Genomic DNA, 19020 nt, shown 5'->3' on the forward strand with positions numbered 1-19020 from the left:
TGACAAGAAACCATCGAATAACCAGGTTTGAACAAACTGGTGGATCCATGCAGCTCCAGTGTAGCTGTTCTTAAAGGCCTCCATGTTGGGAAAATTCATTTTATTGAGTTTGGTTGCTCTTTGAAACATGGATGTGAAAAATAGAAGCTGTTTCTATGTGAAGACGTTCACTACTGTCAGTAAGAATTTACAGCAAACACATTTGGAATTCATTCCTGTTGTGTTTAGCTGTACTGCCCTCTACAGGCAGTAATTACAGCTTAAATAAATAAATTAAATAAACGCTGTTTCTGTATGAAGACATTCATTACTGTCGTTTCTCAAACCCTCCCAGATTTGCAAAACAGTGAGAATTTGACATACAGCAAACAGGTGTGCAGAGTTCATTCCTGTTATATTTAGCTGTACTGCCCTCTACAGGCAGACAGCAGCAATTACAGCTTCAAACAGCTGCCACAAGCTTAATATTAGTACAAGAAACCTGCAAATGTGGTTAAAAAAATTAATTAAAAAACCCAAATGTACTGTGGTGTAAAATAATGGAACTTTACTGCCTCCTTTTGTTGAAAATGTGGAATTTTATTGAGAAAATATGTCACATAATTCCAGAATTTAAACAAATTCATTGAATATCTATCAAAAACAGCTAAATATCCTGTATTTTAACAAAAAAGTTATAACAAAAGAACACACCTTGCAGAAACATGTTGAACCTTCAAGTCTGGCTGCAGTTTTATGAACTAAACAGACAAATTTCTGCCCCTTCATTGAGGTAGATCCTGATAAAAGTTGTTGGGTTTTTTTCAGATCGTAATTCCAGGTCAATACAGTATTTTCATCTATCTTATCATTTTTAAACAAAAATAACACCAAATTCAACAGAAACTAACCTGTAAGTGAGGCAGAACTTCACATTTCTGAATCACATACAGTCTAAATGAGAATGCAGCAGCTTTTCTGTTGTTCTGAGGTGATTTTCTTCCACTGCAACAGAACAAGGTTGAAGTATTTTCAGGTTGACTCTTTCTGGCTGTTGTGATTCTGGTTTTGGAAAAAGAAAAGCAAACCCAATGAGCAGTGTGAAGTGTTCACTGTGTTCTTATGCATTCCTACAGTATGATTTCATTCAGGGTTGTTTGTTTTTGTACTCACAGCATCTGTAAAGCCTGTTGACACGTCGGATGTCGTTGGCGTTCATGGATAAAGCCCGACCGAAGCTCTTGTTTGGATCAGACCTGGCGATGATGGTGGGCCGGCCGTTTTTGGAGAAGGCGTACCTGAAGGAAGATTACAGATTAGCACTTCAGATAATATTGGGGGAAAAGTAACCTTAATATTTAATATTTGTAATTCACTATCATGTGTAATATTTTATGCTCATGTACAGCTTTGTCAGCATAACGTACAATATTTTATTTTTATCTCATTCATGTGCAGTATTTATCATGTTTCATATTACTTGTTACGTATAACTACCTACATTAGCGGCTACTGTGCTATAATATTAGCTTATATCAATTCAGTAATGTGTTGTATTTATATGTTTTTGCTTTTCTACTTTTAGGCTTATGTTCAGTAATTTTAGGTTTGTTATTTTGAGCAATATCTACCGCAAGAATTTCCTTTGAGATGAATAAAGTTTTGTCTTAGCTAAGCTGATAAGTTGTAACTTATCTTATTTTATGTTCTCTTAGCTTAGGTTCTCTTTGCTTACCTTCTTTTGTCTTATTTTATCTTATCTTACTTTAGCTTAGCTTAGCACAGCTTATCTTATCTTACTTTAGCCTCTCTTAGCTTTGTTTCGCTTGACTTAGCTTACCTTAGCTTCTCTCTTAGCCTAGCTTCACTTATCTCAGTCTATTTTATGTTAGCTTCTCTTAACTCATCTTATTTTAGCTTCACTTAGCTGATCTTATCTTAGACTCTTTTATCTTGGCCTCCTCTAGCTTAGCTTCTCATAGCTTAGCTTCTCTTATGTATGTATTTTATATCAGATTTGAGGTCCTTAACTCCTTAAATGTTGCTTTTTAGTAAGGTTTTGTTCATGGGACTTTTACTTGTACTGGAGTATTTTTACTGTGTGGTATTAATACTCCTATTTAAGTAAAACTTTTGAATACTTCTTCCACCACTGCCTAAAATAACAAGCTTTCTACATCTTAAAATAGTCAAATTAACAACAAACTATAAATCTGTGGATTGTGGTAACTGAAACTGTCTGCAGCTGAATCTAATTGTCGATTTTTGCACTAAAAGACTGAAAACATTCACAGAAACACTCACTTGCTGTAATGCATGACAGAGTTGAAGTCGTAGGAAGTCTCCAGGTTGTTGGTCACCACCTTGCGGAAGTTGCGTTCTGTTCCTTCACAGGAAACAAAAACGGACAGAGTATTGTATTTCAGTGCAGTTGTAAATTTAACCACAAGGGTTGAAATTATTATCGTTAAGAAACATTTTGGGGGAACATTTGAATTGAAACAAGGCTACATTAATTTAACCCTCTGAACCCCAAAAACCCACCAGCTGATTTTAAAGGTACAAAAAATGTTGTTGGAAGATACATTCAGCATGGTGAAACATGTTTCTGAAGTTTATGTCCACATTGTAGAGGTTTTAAAAATGAACTCGGCTGAACTGCAGGCTGTGTTTACACAAAGTACAGACTGAAGGTTTAGCTGACCTGAAATGATGTTCTCAGAGAGGATCCGGATGTATTGGTCTCTGTCGGATCGGACCTGTTCGTGGTGGAAGCCGAGAGCATGGAGAGCCTCATGCTGGATGGTTCCTGTGGATAAACATCCGTTCCTCTTTAGGGACACTCTCTGTCCTCCACCCTGACGGCCCAGGTAGGACCAGCACCTGAACGCACCACAAGAAACACCAGTGAGAATCATGATGCTGACAAGATCTGACTTTGTGCTTCTTTTCTGTTCCTACCCATTTCCAGAGTAGAAGTAGAGATAGTCACGATGCGACTTCCTCCAGATGAAGCGGATGCAGGTGGACTTGTGGAAGGTCAGCAGGGCCCTGATGATGGTGTTACGTTGAGACTGACCTGCAACACGAACAAGAACACCAACTTGTTCAACAGTTCATCTTTTTTTTTATCTCAGGTTATGAACACAGAGCTGACATCTCTCTTCTCCCTCCTCATTTATCATCATCTCCTGCCTCTCTTCACTGTCATCACCAGTTTGATCTTAGCTTCTTTTATAAAATAAGCCCAAACACACCTCAAAGCTTCTGACTGTTGTGGATTTTCCTCTACAGTCACCTGATCTCAAAGCACCTAAACATTCATGAGAAAGTCAAACAAGACAAGAAGCCGTTCATGATCGAATAACCAGGTTTGAACAAACTGGTGGATCCATGCAGCTCCAGTGTAGCTGTTATTAAAGGACCTCACATTGGGAAAATCCATTTTATTGAGTTTGGTTGTTGTTGTAAACTTGGAAGTTGGAAAATTAAAGCTGTTTCTATATGTAGACATTCACTACTGTCACTTTATTAACACAGAATATTCAATTCATTTATTAAAAAATATGCACACACAAGTAATAATATGAGTGATACAGTTTGTAATAAAACAGGTAAAAAAAATAAAAAGCGTATCTTAAAATGCAACATTATTATTACTATCCCAAACAAATAGTAATCAAGCAGTGAAGATAGGATGATCTTTGTGTCTTTGAGAATCGTCACTTTTTTTTAGGTTTTCTTCCTATTAAAAGTAATAAAATTATAGTTGTCTATAATTCAACTCCTACAGTCCAAACAGGTGCCACTAACAGTTAATTCTGCTCAGCTTTAAAGGAACAAAAAGAAAAATATGTATTTTAAAAAAACCCTATGAAGTTGGTGGGAGCTGACAATTATCTGACTCCATGACAGTCTACACCCCAGAGAATCATGGGAAATGAAGTTCCAAAACTTCAACTGAAGGAACACCATATAATAATAACTATTTCTGCTGCACAAAACTTTTTTTTTTCATTTAAGTAAAAATTTTGAGGCTCTTTTGACTTTAAAAACTACCTATTTAATGCAATCCAACCATACAACTAAAGTGAAGATCAGCATCTGTCTCGATGTACTAGTTTAAGTGAATCCAATAACAACAGTATTTTTACACACTGCCGAAAGATTTTTGTGTGATTCAGCAACCTCTTTTGTCATTGCAATGAAGCTTTGGCAGATTCTACTTGAACCAAATGACGTTCATGTTAATGTTGGTGGTTTTTAAGAGTCAAAGTTGAATTTCTTACTGTATGAAGAGGAGATGACAACAGGAACATAAACGTAGCTGGAGGTTTTCCTCCACTTGCAGCCTGTGGCTGTGCATGGATCTGCATTCCTGTCAGAAGATGTCATGATATCATCCTGCAGCAGCGGCGATTCTGCAACAAACACACAGAAGTTTAGTGAGTGAAGATTCAAACCAAAAAGCTGTTATTGTGGGAGTTAACCTTTCTCTGTTAAGCTGTTCATTATTACTGGTTTTCCTGAATTTTTAATTTAAAAAAAAAATTGAAATCTCATGAGTTGGTCACAGTTTTGGTTTTGGTTTTTTTCAGTTTTGTTTTGGTTCACATCAATATTTTCGGTTAAAGTACTTAGAAACTGACAAACAACGTGTGTAATTATGTAAATATATGTACAAATACATGGAAAATAAATGATAATAATAAAAATATACAATGCAAAAATAATAACAAGAAAAAGGAATAAAAATAATACAATTATAAATAAATAGATGGCAATAAAAATATCAAAAAAAGAATTGAAGTAATTATATATTGATTTAATGGAATGTCAGTCCCCTATGCAATTAGATTTGCATCTGTATTCAGTGGAAAATACATTTTTGCAGAGCTTGAGATTTTGTCTTCAGACTGCTTATAAGGAACATAATCAACTAATCCTAATTTAAGGCAAAGATGCAGCAAAAGTTTTGAAATATTCACTGAGAATTTTTTTTTCTCAGCGTTTCATTTCAATATATATTCTACAGTGTTCTTGTTCTAGTCAGAGGAGTTGGAAAACTTGTGTCTTACGTATGTTTTCGTTGACTTTTGCAATGATGTCGGTGACGCTCAGAGACTCATCTGAGGGGAGACAGAAAATAGCAGCAGTTTAACTTTTAAATTCTTCCTGTCACATGTCAGACAGAAAAGATTAAATTCTGCTTCTAGGAAATTCTCTTTTGTTCTACTCACTCCTCTGATCTCCATCAGCAGTCGCTCCCTAAAACACAAAGACACAATCACATTTAAGAAACATGTTCTTTTTTGCTATAAGCACTAAGAGACAAAAAAAACTAAATTATTTTATTCATTATATATTTTTTAAATTAATTGGCTGATTAATCAGTTATCTGTAGAGGCAACGGCTTCAAAAAAATCCTTATCGGTCAGGCCCTAATACATATGTCACTGTATATTTCTAGTGTTAGCATTTGACACTTTATGGTGCATTTTTGAATTCAGCTCATTTTTTTATTCATAGTGTATTTGACATGTTACTGTGCATTTTGTATCTTTGAATTTTTTCTATTACATTTTATATTTCTATATCGTGTTAGTGGTCGTCATGTTACTCTTCCTGTTTCCTACTGTAACTGTATTTATTTATTTAGTTATTTTCTGTTTTCTATTCTGCAACATAGAAATTCACCAGAATGCAGGAGATTCAGCGTTTGATCCTCGGAAGTTTTACAACCTCAGTCAAACTCACCAGAGAGACGGCCGTCACCGAGAGGAAGAGGAGGAAGAGGAAGGCTGCTTTCATGATGCTGCTTCACTTCAGAGCTGAAACTGAACAGAGTTTGGTTTGTCAGGATTAAAGTCTCTGAGGAGAGGATGAAAATAGGTGAGAGCAGCTTACCTGCAGTTCAGGTGTGTGATGCTGGATGCTGCAGGTGTTCTGCTCTCTATTTAAAGGAAACTCACCTGGTTTTGGCTCCGCCTCCTTCAATGTTTGTGAAGGTCAATCAGAGTTTTTTTTTTCCAATGAAGTCAAGTTGAAAAACTGAGCCAAAGCTGTCCAAGCAGGAAACACGTGAAGGAAGTATTCAAATAATTACTCTTCCAAGGTGATAAGATCATCTTTGTTTCTTCACATTTTTACAGCAGCAATAACCATATGTTTTTATTATGATAAAGTGCAATCTAAAATATAATAACTCCAGTGTTAATACACTGTAAACAACAATTTAAAGTGGTTTGTAAAATGCATGTGGAAGTGCATAAATTGCTGTGCAAATTTTGTTCTGGTTGAGATGATGATATGATATAAGTCCGGTTTATGTCAACAACAGCCAGTGATGCTGATGTTGTGAAGTCTTACTGCAGATGGTGTGAATGACCTGTGATAGCACTCCTTCTTGCAGGGTGGGTGTCTCAGTCTGCTGCTGAAGGAACTGCTTAAAGCCCCCACAGTCACATACAGTGGGTGAGAGGGATTGTCCATGATGGATGTGACCATGACCAACATCCTCCTCTCACCCACCTCCTCTGTGGAGTCCAGGGAGCAGTCCAGCACAGAACCGGCCCTCCTGACCAGTCTGTTCAGTCTTTCTGCTCCCCAGCAGACCACTGCATAGAAAACAGCAGACACTACCACAGAGTCAGAAATGTCCAGAGCAAAGTTCTGCACACTCCAAAGGACCTCAGTCTCCTCAGCAGGTGGAGACGACTTTTTCCTCCCCCTTCTGTATTGTGTGTCCAGTTTATTGTTGAGGTGAACACCCAGGTATTTGTATGAGTCCACCATCTCAATGTCCAAACCCTGGAAGTTCACCAGCACAGTCTGAGGTGTCTTCCTCCTGCAGAAGTCGATGACCATCTCCTTCATCTTACTGGCATAGAGCTGAAGATGGTTTCGCTCACACCAGTCAACAAAGATGACAGTCCTGTACTCCCACTGGTCCCCCTCAGATACACAGCAGACAATGGCTGTATCATCGGAGAACTTCTGGAGGTGACAGCTCCCAGAGTTGTAGTGGAAGTCTGATGTGTTCATGGTGAAGAGAAAGGGGGAGAGCACTGCCCCCTGTGGACCTCCATGCTGCTGACGACCACATCAGACACACAGTCCTGAAGCCTCACGTACTGTGGTCTGTTGGTGAGGTAGTCGATGGTCCATGCAGCCAGGTGACAGTCTACTCCCACTTCTTCAAGCTTCACGATGAGCAGAGAAGCTGGATTGTGTTGGAAGCACCGGAGAAGTCAGAACCTGACCCTCACAGTGCTGCCGGTGTTTTCCAGGTGAGCCAGCGATCTGTGCAGCAGGTAGATGACTGCATCACTGAGTCACTGACAGACAACATTGAGGGACGTGTACTAGACAATATAACAGTACAATATGCACTGAGTTCAAGACAGATTCATGACAAAACACATCATAGGCATCAAAATGGATGTGCAAAGCATGAAGCAATAAAGTTAAACTGTAAAGACTAGAACATGTCCTAAAAGATGAGATTTCCATAGTATTTAAAAGACGTCTCAAGTCCTCCAGGGGAGTCAAATGGGCCAAGTTCAGACTCTGCTGTAGTGAGTTCCAGGTTAAGGGGGCAGAGTAAGAAAAAGCTGTTTTGCCGAGTTCTGTGCCGACTGATGCGACGGTGAAAGAAATTTAATAAATAAACGTGTGGGGAGCAGATGAAGGATGGATTTGTAAATGAAATGATACCAGTGGAGAAGTCTGCACGTGAACAGTGATGACCGGATAACCGTGGCGTACAAAGTGCAGTGGTGTGTGAGAGGTTTACAGCCCGTTATAAATCTAAGTGCTCCATGACAAACAGCAGTTTGAGAGAGTTGGTCGAGACATTCCTGTAAACAATAACTCCACAATCAAGTACAGGCACAAAGGTGGCCGCAACAAGCCGTTAAAAGAAAACAGGATTTGTTCCTGAAAAAGAAACACAATTTTCATTTCAATTTCTTTAAAAGATTTTCGACGTGGGTTTTAAAACAGAGGCTTTCGTACTTCCTGACTACGAGGTCACAAAGATCTCATGTCAGTGGCACCAGTCTGATGCCATGACATGCTCCACAGGCTCACCCCAATAGTGTGTCTTTTCCACCTGTACTTTTGGTGCTGTACATGAACAACTGCTGGAACACAGATGAGTCAAGGTTCATTGTAAAAATTGTAGATTGTTCAGTTATTGTCAGCCTCCTGCAGCACCAGGATGAAGGCACGGCCCTGTGATGAACAATTTCATTGAACGGTGCAATAATTCATGCTTACAACTAAACTTCAGTATAACTAAAGAAATGCTGATCAATTTTCAAAAAAATCCAGCTGTCCCAAAACCTACTTTCATTAATGTAACAGCAATGGAGATCGTAAGCCAGTACAAGCATTTAGGAACCATCTTGGATGACAAACTAACTTTTGAGGCCAGCACTGACTGTATCTGCAAAAAAGCCAACCAGAGACTGTTCTTTCTAAGGAAGCTGAGGGATTTTAATGTTGACTGTTCACTTTTGAAAATGTTTTATTCATCCTTAATTGAGTCAGTTCTAACTTTTGCAGTGATTTGCTGGTACAGGAACCTTAGCATCAGCTGGGGAGCATTGTCAAACTTAGCCAAAATAATCACCGGCACTAGCCTGCAGCAGCTCGACAATGTTTATCAAGCAGGAGCTGTTCAGAGGGAGAAGATCATCTTCGCCGACCCACATCACCCTCTGTATGCAGAGTTCCAACTTTTGCCATCTGGAAAGAGGAATACTTTCCCTATAAGAGGCCAGATCCAACAGATACCTCAGATCATTTGTTCCCTCAGCTGTAGGGTTTCTAAATAAGCTCCAGGCTTGTGTCCTACCTGTAGGCTACATATATAGTCACGATAACTCACCTGATGACATTTATTATTTATGTCTATGTTCCTGTGTATTGTACTGGATAGTTTTATGGTATGAATTGCTGTTGCAAATCAAAATGCCCAAATTGGGACAATAAAGACTTTCTAATCTAATCTAATCTAATCTAAAAGAAAGAAAACACTGGGCCTCATTCATGAAGCGTTCTTAAGAACAAATCTGTTCTTAGAGCCTTCTTAAGAAGATTTTTGGCATTCATGAATGTGTTCTTAACTGACCTGTTCTTAAAAGTAAGAACAAATTCTAAGAACACTCAGGAAGACTCTTACACACAAAAAATCTGTTCTTTTAGAATTTTCTTACAGTCAAAAGTGATCCAAAAATTTACATTTCTTTCTTAAAATGATTCAAATATTACCACAAATTATTTAATTTAAACCTAGATTTATTCAAGTGAATTTTAGTGATCAATGGTTTTATAGTTCAGTGCCAGTTAAACTCAGAATCAGATTTCGTTTGTTGATTAAGTCAGTGTTTTCCGAAAATTTTCTCTCCTGTCAACTCTTAGGGTAAATGGAAGTGTACATGAAGTAATCTAAATATGAAAAAAAAATAGCACACAGATGTAATTTTACATCTTGACGCTTTGACTAATAATCCAGCATCATCTTTTAACCTGGCATGTTGAATTAAATGTTTGATGCATATATTTGCAGACAGAAGCTCTTTGGAAAATCTCTTCTGTTTCCCGTCAGATGTTTCTGATTCTGCAGGTTCAATCAGTGACCGTGTGTCAGTGAGATATATTGCTGATTACGAGGATGCATTACAACATTATTGGGGTTTTACTGAGGTCAAAGTTTGGAAAGGAATCTCCACAGTTGTGTGTCACTAATTCCTGACCTGAATCAGGCAGCAGGTGTAGGTAAACACTGTTATCATGGAAATGGTGGATTATACACAGAGATGCAGAGATTACAACTATCTGAAAATTTGATAATAATTAACTGCTCTATGAGAAGACTGTGTCCTAATCTTGCCCCAATAAGTGCACCAATAATGTCATTTTCTTCAGTGGTGCAACTCACGACTTAGAGGCCACAGAACTGGTAACAGTCTCTCCTTGTTTGTTTTGTCCTTGCGGATATGCCACAGCACTGTAGGCCTTTTCACTTGCATCACAGTAGACATGTAACTTTACAGTGTGGGACTTTTGCTCTATCTCGATGTGGTACCACCTGGGAATGGTCACCAGGTGGAGCAGTGGTAGCTCTGAACACCACTGTTCCCGTTTCTCAGTCAAATCAGTGGGTAATGGTTCATCCCAACTGCGCCCTCTCTCCCACATTTCTTGGAAAAGGCACTTCACTCTGACAGTAAAGGGAGTGAGAAACCCATTGAGGTCAAATACGTGGGCTGATGTCTGTAGTACACTTCTCTTTGTGTTTTCCCTGTTCTTTAAAATGTGCATTAGTCCCTTTTGATCAAACACAAAATCATCTCTCTCTGGTCTCCAAACGAGTCCGAGCACTTAAAGCATATTTCTATGTTACTCTGTTGAGCTCTACTCCAGTCTCTTTCCACATGGCTCTCAGGTCAGGTGAGTAGGTAACCCATTTGCAGAGTTTCATGCCAGCCTGAGAGAAAATTTCCTTTGCTGCGGTTGTCACCTGTAGAGCTTCCTGCACAGTAGGTGAGCTTGAAATAAAGTCATCTACATACAGAGAGTCATTGAGTGTCTGTACTGCCTTTGGTTGTTCTGTTTCAAACTGCTTGAGATGTTTTCTTATGGTAGCAGCGAGCAAGAATGGGCTGGGAGACACTCCAAAAACAACTCTGTTCATTCTCAGGATGCGTACCTCATTTCTGCAGTCCTTGGTTGGAGGTCCGTGAAGCCACAGGAACCTAACAGCGTCTTTGTCCTTTTTTGCTAGGGAAATCTGAAGAAACGCCTTGGCTATACACACGTGGACAAAATTGTTGGTACCCCTCAGTTAAAGAAGGAAAAACCCACAATTCTCACTGAAATCACTTGAAACTCACAAAAGTAACAATAAATAAAAATTTATTGAAAATTAAATAATCAAAATCAGCCATCACTTTTGAATTGTTGATTAACATAATTATTTAAAAAAAACAAACTAATGAAATAGGGCTGGACAAAAATGATGGTACCCATAACTTAATATTTTGTTGCACAACCTTTTGAGGCAATCACTGCAATTAAATGATTTCTGTATTTGTCAGTGAGCGTTCTGCAGCTGTCAACAGGTATTTTGGCCCACTCCTCATGAGCAAACAGCTCCAGTTGTCTCAGGTTTGATGGGTGTCTTCTCCAAATGGCATGGTTCAGCTCCTTCCACATATGTTCAATGGGATTCAGATCTGGGCTCATAGAAGGCCACTTTAGAATAGTCCAACGCTTTTCTCTCAGCCATTCTTGGGTGTTTTTGGCTGTGTGTTTTGGATCGTTGTCCTGTTGGAAGACCCATGACCTGCGACTGAGACCAAGCTTTCTGACACTAGGCAGCACATTTCTCTCCAGAATGCCTTGATAGTCTTCAGATTTCATCGTACCTTGCACACTTTCAAGACACCCTGTGCCAGATGCAGCAAAGCAGCCCCAAAACATTACTGAGCCTCCTCCATGTTTCACCGTAGGGACAGTGTTCTTTTCTTCGTATGCTTGGTTTTTGAGTCTATGAACATAGAGTTGATGTGCCTTACCAAAAAGCTCCAGTTTGGTCTCATCTGTCCAAAGGACATTCTCCCAGAAGCTTTGTGGCTTGTCAACATGCATTTTTGCAAATTCCAGTCTGGCTTTTTTATGAGTTTTTTTCAGCAGTGGTGTCCTCCTTGGTCGTCTCCCATGAAGTCCACTTTGGCTCAAACAACGACGAATGGTGCGATCTGACACTGATGTACCTTGGCCTTGGAGTTCACCTTTAATTTCTTTGGAGGTTGCTCTGGGCTCTTTGGGTACAATTCGAACGATCCGTCTCTTCAATTTGTCATCAATTTTCCTCTTGCGGCCACGTCCAGGGAGGTTGGCTACTGTCCCGTGGGTCTTGAACTTCTGAATAATATGAGCCACTGTTGTCACAGGAACTTCAAGCTGTTTAGAGATGGTCTTATAGCCTTTACCTTTAAGATGTTTGTCTATCATTTTTTTTCGGATGTCCTGGGACAATTCTCTCCTTCGCTTTCTGTTGTCCATGTTCAGTGTGGTACACACCTTTTCACCAAACAGCAGGGTGACTACTTGTCTCCCTTTAAATAGGCAGACTGACTGATTATGACTTTGGAAACACCTGTGATGTCAATTAAATGACACACCTGAGTTAATCATGTCACTCTGGTCAAATAGTTTTCAATCTTTTATAGAGGTACCATCATTTTTGTCCAGGCCTGTTTCATTAGTTTGTTTTTTTAAATAATTATGTTAATCAACAATTCAAAAGTAATGGCTGTTTTTGATTATTTCATTTTCAATAAATTTTTATTTATTGTTACTTTTGTGAGTTTCAAGTGATTTCAGTGAGAATTGTGGGTTTTTCCTTCTTTAACTGAGGGGTACCAACAATTTTGTCCACGTGTGTATGTCAACAACTGCCAGTGATGCTGATGTTGTGAAGTCCAAAATTGTCCGAAATTGTCCGTAGGTGTGAATGTGAGTGTGATTGTCTGTCTGTATATGTAGCCCTGTGACAGACTGGCGACCTGTCCAGGGTGTCCCCTGTCTTCGCCCGAGTCAGCTAGGATAGACTCCAGCACCCCCCGTGACCCTAGTGAGGATAAAGCGGTGTATAGAGAATGGATGGATGGATGTGGCCAACTAATTCTTTGTCAAGCAGAAAATGCTGTTATTTTATGATGATTGCACTGTTGTTACACCAAAATAACAAGAATTATTGGTGTCAGCATGTTTCACAAAGCTACCAAAACTGCTCAGTGTCTGTTTTTTTAAATAAGTGGACAGCTTGGAGTCTGTGGAAGCATCAAACTTACAAATGTCAGTTTCATGAACATTATGTTATTTTTCAAGTATGAGGAACTACGTATCTCAGTTTTTAAACTTAGAGACCAATAATCCACTGTCAGCTTTTTGTGTTTAACCTGGCATGTTGAATTAAATGTTTGATGCTTTTATTTGCAGAAAAAGCTCTTTGGAAAATCTCTTGTTTCCGATCAGATGTTTCTGGTTCTGTAGGTTCAATCAGTGACCGTGTGTCTGTGTGATATTTTGCTGATTATGAGGAAATACGTGCATCTAGGTGACATTATGACTTAACTGTGCTTTTATTGAGGTCAAAGTTTGGAAATGAATCTGCATCTTTATTTAGTTGTGCAGTTGTGTGGCACTAACCCAGGACCTGAATCAGACAGCACGTGTTGGTAAACACTGTTATCATTGAAATGGTGACTTATACACAGAGATGCAGAGATTACAATTATCTAAAAACTAGATAATAATTAACTGCTCTTTTGTTAAGATTTCCAAGGTGTTGATGAAGTTTTCCCACCATCAAGGCTTCTGCTGCAGTTGTTGAACCTCAAACCAATGTTACTTTAAGCACAATATATCAGTTAGATTTTTCTAGCCAGTCTTAATTTTCTCTGGGCTGTAAAAGAGGATCCTTCAAGTCCATCCAGCGAAAAGTGTGAAACTACCACAGATACACTTTAGATTCAGGGTGCAGGTGTGTTTATAGAAAAATAGAAAAGACAATAAATTGTATTAGAAAAAACAAGAATTTCACGAACAAACCTTGAGTTTGTCTCCGCCTTCTGCTGAATCTGACGCTGTGTTTCCTCGCTCATATAGTCAACATCAAGGATCATACTGGAGGACATTACTCTACAGAAGTGTATGTTGGGTACAAATCACTCAATAAAAAAACCTTCTGAACATAAACAGGATTAAACGTGGAAAGTTTAGTGTATGTCAGCACTACTGAAGTGGAGATTTGTGCCTTAGGAAAATGATACAGTTTTGTAGAAAACAGTCCATAAATACAAGACAGTAATTAAAATCTCCAAATGTGAATAAAATGTCAGGCCTGCTGCTGCAGGCTCTAGTTAGGGCTCCTCTTTCCCCCCGCCTTTCTGTTTTTCCTGATGAGGTGTGCGGCGGCACGTGATGACTATCTGCAGTCAGTATCAGCTGAAGCATGAGCCGGTGGCTTGGAGCCAGTCAACATTGTTCCCTACTAAAATATAAGCAGACGCTCCCCCTTCCTCATGCCTGTCGTCGCAGCCTCCAACCACCAGCCTAACACCAAACCTTCTCCAGCCACTACCCCTGTCATGCTTCCCAGCTCGCCTCTTTCCACCAAATCTGCTTTGCAACCTAAGTCTCAGTCCGTGCTCTCCAGACTAGCTTTAGTTCTCGTTCTGTCAAATTCTGTAGATTAGTATAGTTTGTGTTTCTTCAGTGTGTGTAATCACTCTTCTGTCTTTAGTCTGTTTTGCCAGCCTAGTTTGTAATTCTTAGTCTCTAGTTCAGGTAGTATGTTATCTTAGTATTCTGTAGATTGTATTTCAGAGTATTGCTGTGGGTTCATACACTGTTTAGTATTCTTTGTCTCTCATTCAAGTAGTATATTCTTCTTAGTATTCTGCAGATAGTAATTCAGAGTTCATCCTGTGAGTGTAGTCACTCTCTTGTTTCAGGCACAGTATATGTCTGCAGTTGTAGTTATTGTTAACTGTACTTGTACTCTGTATTTCCTAGAATGTTTAAGCTTCACTTTCCTGTCTAGGTGTTACCTGCAGGATTAGTCATCTGTAATTTCGTACTTCGGAATTCCCAGTGTTTTTGACTCTACTTTCCTGCCACAGTGTGGCCTGCAATGGGTTAGTTATACGGCCTTGTAGAAACCTTTGTTTATTCCGCCAGCCTCCAGAGGTACCTTAGAGTTCATCGGTACCTGTTTCACCAGTAACCAGGTTCACTTACAGTTGTAGTCTTCTGGTTCTATTTTGTATTCTTGTACCTATACTTCCTTGTAAATAAAACTATTGATTTTGGAATCTTTTTGTCTCCATCTCTTTCCTGCATCTGAACCTTATTGAAACCGTAACAAAAACAAGCCTTAGTACATTTATACTGGGATTTACAAGTCGATAAATAAATGTGTGTGCCTTTATTAATTAGTTTAGAACTGTTGGTGCTTGCTGGTGAAAGAAGTGCTCAGATCTGTTCCTTGAGTAAGATTACCAATACAGCAATGTAAAAATACTCCATTAGAAGTAAATGTTCTGCATTAAACAGGCAATTTCTCAAAAAAAAGTACATAGCTGCAAAGAGGAGTACAAAGCAAAGCATTCCCTCTGAAATATAGTGAAAGGGAAAGGGAAAGTAGGAAATACTCAAGTAAAATACAAACTATACTTAAGTCCAGGACTTGAAAAATTTTTTTACTCTCAACCTCTATTTCTTGCTAATATTTCCCTCAATGTTCCCTGAGATTCTAACCTGAATAAATATTAAATTTAATGTTAAATTTGTCCTGCAGATGTCGCCATACTGACTGTACTCCATCCATCCATTCTCTATACACCGCTTTATCCTCATTAGGGTCGTGGGGGGTGCTGGAGTCTATCCCAGCTGACTCAGGTGAAGGCAGGGGACACCCTGGACAGGTCGCCAGTCTGTCACAGGGCTACATATACAGACGAACAGTCACACTCACATTCACACCTACGGGCAATTTAGAGTGATCAATTAACCTCAGCATGTTTTTGGACTGTGGGAGGAAGCCGGAGTACCCGGAGAAAAGCCACGCATGCACAGGGAGAACATGTAGACTCCATGCAGAAAGATCCCAGACCCAGACCATTTGAACCAGGGATCTTCTTGCTGCAAGTCGAAAGTGCTAACTACTACTAGAGTTCCTGTATTAAAGAGTTGCGACATGACGGTCCAAAACATTTGGTCACGTGATCTATGGGCGCCATTTTGTTTCCAATTCATGAACGCCGGGTTTTCCTGTTAACGTTGTTTACACCGCAGAGTGTATTTCCAGGTCTTCCAACGCTTCCTAAATTCCATGAAGAATGACGGGCTGTTGTGCCTTTGGGTGCACAAATCAGTCAGAGAAGGGATTCCACATGTTTAGGTTTCCCAGTGATCCTGAAAGAAGGAAACTGGGGGAAAATAAAGTCCGGAGAGTGGGATGGAAACCAACTTCATCATCGTTTTTGTGCCAGGTTAGTCCCATGTATGTACTTTCATGTTGTGATGTATGGGTGAATGACAGATAGAAAAGTGCAAGTCAAGTGACTGTGACGGCGATGAGATGAAGAGAGATGAGGAGAGATGAAGAGAAATAAAAAAAAAGATAAAATGTAAGATGAGACGATGGAGAGAACCTATATAAGATGAGATGACGAATAAAAGAGATGAGAGATGATATGAACACTTGATGAGAGAGATGAAGAGAGATAGTTAAAGAGAGAGAAGGTAAAAAGAAAGACTAATGAAGGAGATGGGGGCACCAAAAGAATATACCAGAATGCCGAAGCAAATTATTTCGCATTGCTCAAATAAGTCTAAATAAGTGTCCCTTCCCCCTTTCCGTTTTTCCTGTCTTCATACACAAATCTGTCCTCTAAATTGTAAAAAAAAAATCATTATTATTGATAAGCAATCATCCTTTTTTACTTTTGAACGATGACTCGAAAGCTTAGAATGTAAAAATCCAAATAAAACACATAGCGCACTAAGCGAGTACACACACAGTCACGGGTGCATTAGTGCGTGGCACAGTGAATGGAAACAACATGGCGTCAGATCTCCAGTTGTCGCAACTCTTTAATACAGGAACTCTAACCACTACTCCACTGTGCAGCCCCCTGACTGTGCTTCAAAGTAATAAACCATTTTCAATGCAGTTTGCAGAGCAGATATCTTGGTTTGTTATAGCAGGAAAAACAGGTGAAAATTGATTACAAATTATTAGGTGAGTTAGTGTCAGAGTTAATACCTTATTTTTCCATCTTTTGTCTCATTTCATTTAGATTTTGGCAGCTGCATAGTAATTAGGTAGTATTTTAATTCATTTTAATGAGTAACTAATAGGTTTTCTGGAGTTAATCTTCAGTGTTTGGCTTCATAAATTCCATATTTTGTACAATATAAGTTATTTCATGTGTATTCACAGCAGATTAAGAATGACAGATGTGAAATGTAGATATTTCATCCTAACAACACTAAAGCTGTCAGTATTATATAACTACTACATGTGAGGGGAGAAACTAACAAGACTTAGAGCTGCTCAGAGATAGCCTAGCCGCGCTAGACAACCCACGGCAACGAATTTAATTCTCTGCCAGGGTGGGTCTAGTTACCCTCCATAAGGCTCGAGGTTGGATGCTCCTAAAACTGGCCGGACGAATCACCATGAAGTGTAGAGTCAGAAGGCGGGCGTAATGAAGTGACGACAGAAGCGCGATGATTCTGACAGAAACAACCGGAAACAACTAGCCTAATCGCGCTAGACAACACACGGCAACAAATTTAATTCTCTGCCAGGGTCGACAACAAAAACGACAACAGTCGTTGAGCTCCATCAGCAGCGACTCTGAATAATCTTTCTGTTAACATGTCTGTAATATACTTGAGCTTCACCCATTGACTGTATAAATAAGGCTTCACCGAACTACTGCATCCCTTGATTTCTAGGAGCCTATTCGTTGCGCTGATTGGTTGTATACCTACCCAATTGCTGCAGAGTGATTTGATAGACAACCTTTTAGCCCGCCTCCCTCCCTGTCGAGCGTGCCTAGACCCTTGCGTCTTCAGAGCATGGGTCTAGCGCGGCTAGGCTAGCTCAGAGATAAAACTGGAGTAAAAGCTGTGTCATTAGTAGAAGTTGCTTTCAGTGAAACCAAGCAGTCAGTGAGCAGTCAGTGTCTGATGTCTGCTGACACTCTGATGGACCAGAGCTGCTTTGTGCTGCAAGTTTGTGTTACTAGTTGTAAAAGTACATCACAACTTCCATCTGTGCACGTGTGCAGACTCATGGATGCAGAAATTAGGTTAATTCTGTCATGAGAATAACCATAAAATCATTTTTAAACTCACTTAGAAATGGCTTCAGATTTACTTTTGTCCTAAAACATTTAGTCTCCAATAACATGATTCTGTCTACTTTTCTTTTCCCTCATATTTTACTTCTGGCTTAACTTCTAGCAGCTGAAGTAGAGTAATCATAGTGGTTGTCAGCATCAGTACGTGATGAGTTCAAGTGTACGAGCTAAACAGTTAAAAAGTTTATGATCTATGGAAACAAAGGAGGAACGTAGCCACCATAAAAAATGTTTTACAGATGTTATGGAGGGCTCAGATGATTTTTATGTATCATTCTTCTAATGTGATGTATTTACAAAGGTGGAACATTTTGCCTGCAGTGTTAAGAAAATGTTTTGGGGAAAAAATGAACACGTCAATCCTAAAATAGAAGAAAGAATTCAAAGTAACGTCCACATCAAAAATCTGTACTTTTGTAAATATTATTATTTTTTAAATGTAAGAATGTAAATTATACAATCTTAAGATTTATTTTAATCTGGAAAAAATGTGTAATTCAAATGTTGACTGTATGAAAAAGGTTCTATTATGACGTTACACTGTTTTGTTGTATATAAATCAGATAAAACATACAATTATTTTGCTGATATTTTCAACTATATTCACCATTCCTTCAGTTTTAAATGGTACAGTTTCTGGCATCCTCGTTGCTTGATTGTTGCCATTTTTAAAAAATATATTTCTTTACAGTGCACTCTGGTGACATATTTTTACTTTTTTTTAAAAAACATTACATTGTTAAAGGTTTTATGAAAATTTCCTGTATTGGCAGCACCGTTTCCAGAAAATCACTGTAAAATGACGCCCATCTTTCTGTTTACTGTTTCTGTTTACTTTACAAAATATCTGAAAATGAAACACTAAACATTAATAATCATAAAATATCACAATCATAATATGCACAAAAATGCAGAATGACAAAGACAGAGTGACCAAAAGCAGAAGTACCCAGACAGGAGAAGTGTGGCTGAAAGAGCAAGTACATGTTTGTGTGAATGACAAGGTTCACTGCTTTTCTGTAATTTAAGCTTCAACATCTTCATTTTATTTCTTTTGTACTTTAAAATGTTCATGCAGATTATCATAATT

General features: G+C 38.9%; 1 protein-coding gene across 1 annotated transcript; it reads right to left on the reverse strand.

Annotated features, from left to right (window-relative positions):
* Positions 1 to 677: 677 nt before the first annotated feature.
* Positions 678 to 7023, reverse strand: LOC110951640 (high choriolytic enzyme 1-like). Its single transcript, XM_051944896.1, has 8 exons — positions 6772 to 7023; positions 5220 to 5247; positions 5058 to 5108; positions 4269 to 4400; positions 2941 to 3058; positions 2684 to 2862; positions 2284 to 2365; positions 678 to 1277 (listed from the first exon to the last, which is right to left on the reverse strand). The coding sequence occupies exons 1-8, from the start codon at positions 7021 to 7023 to the stop codon at positions 1127 to 1129; spliced, it is 993 nt and encodes a 330-aa protein (XP_051800856.1). The 3' UTR covers positions 678 to 1126.
* Positions 7024 to 19020: the final 11997 nt, after the last annotated feature.

Source organism: Acanthochromis polyacanthus, chromosome 2 (genome assembly GCF_021347895.1).
Source record: "Acanthochromis polyacanthus isolate Apoly-LR-REF ecotype Palm Island chromosome 2, KAUST_Apoly_ChrSc, whole genome shotgun sequence".
In the NCBI taxonomy this organism is placed as follows: domain Eukaryota; kingdom Metazoa; phylum Chordata; class Actinopteri; family Pomacentridae; genus Acanthochromis; species Acanthochromis polyacanthus.

What these genes read in the sequence shown, in the direction of transcription:
- LOC110951640 (XM_051944896.1), bottom strand. Translation starts at nt 7,023, where the DNA reads ATGAACACATCAGACTTCCACTACAACTCTGGGAGCTGTCACCTCCAG. An exon ending in TGTCATCTCCTCTTCATACA is followed by an intron (nt 3,059 to 4,268) that starts GTAAGAAATTCA and finishes TTCGTGTTGCAG; the next exon opens with GTCAGTCTCAACGTAACACC. An exon ending in TCTGTCATGCATTACAGCAA is followed by an intron (nt 1,278 to 2,283) that starts GTGAGTGTTTCT and finishes ATCTTCCTTCAG; the next exon opens with GTACGCCTTCTCCAAAAACG.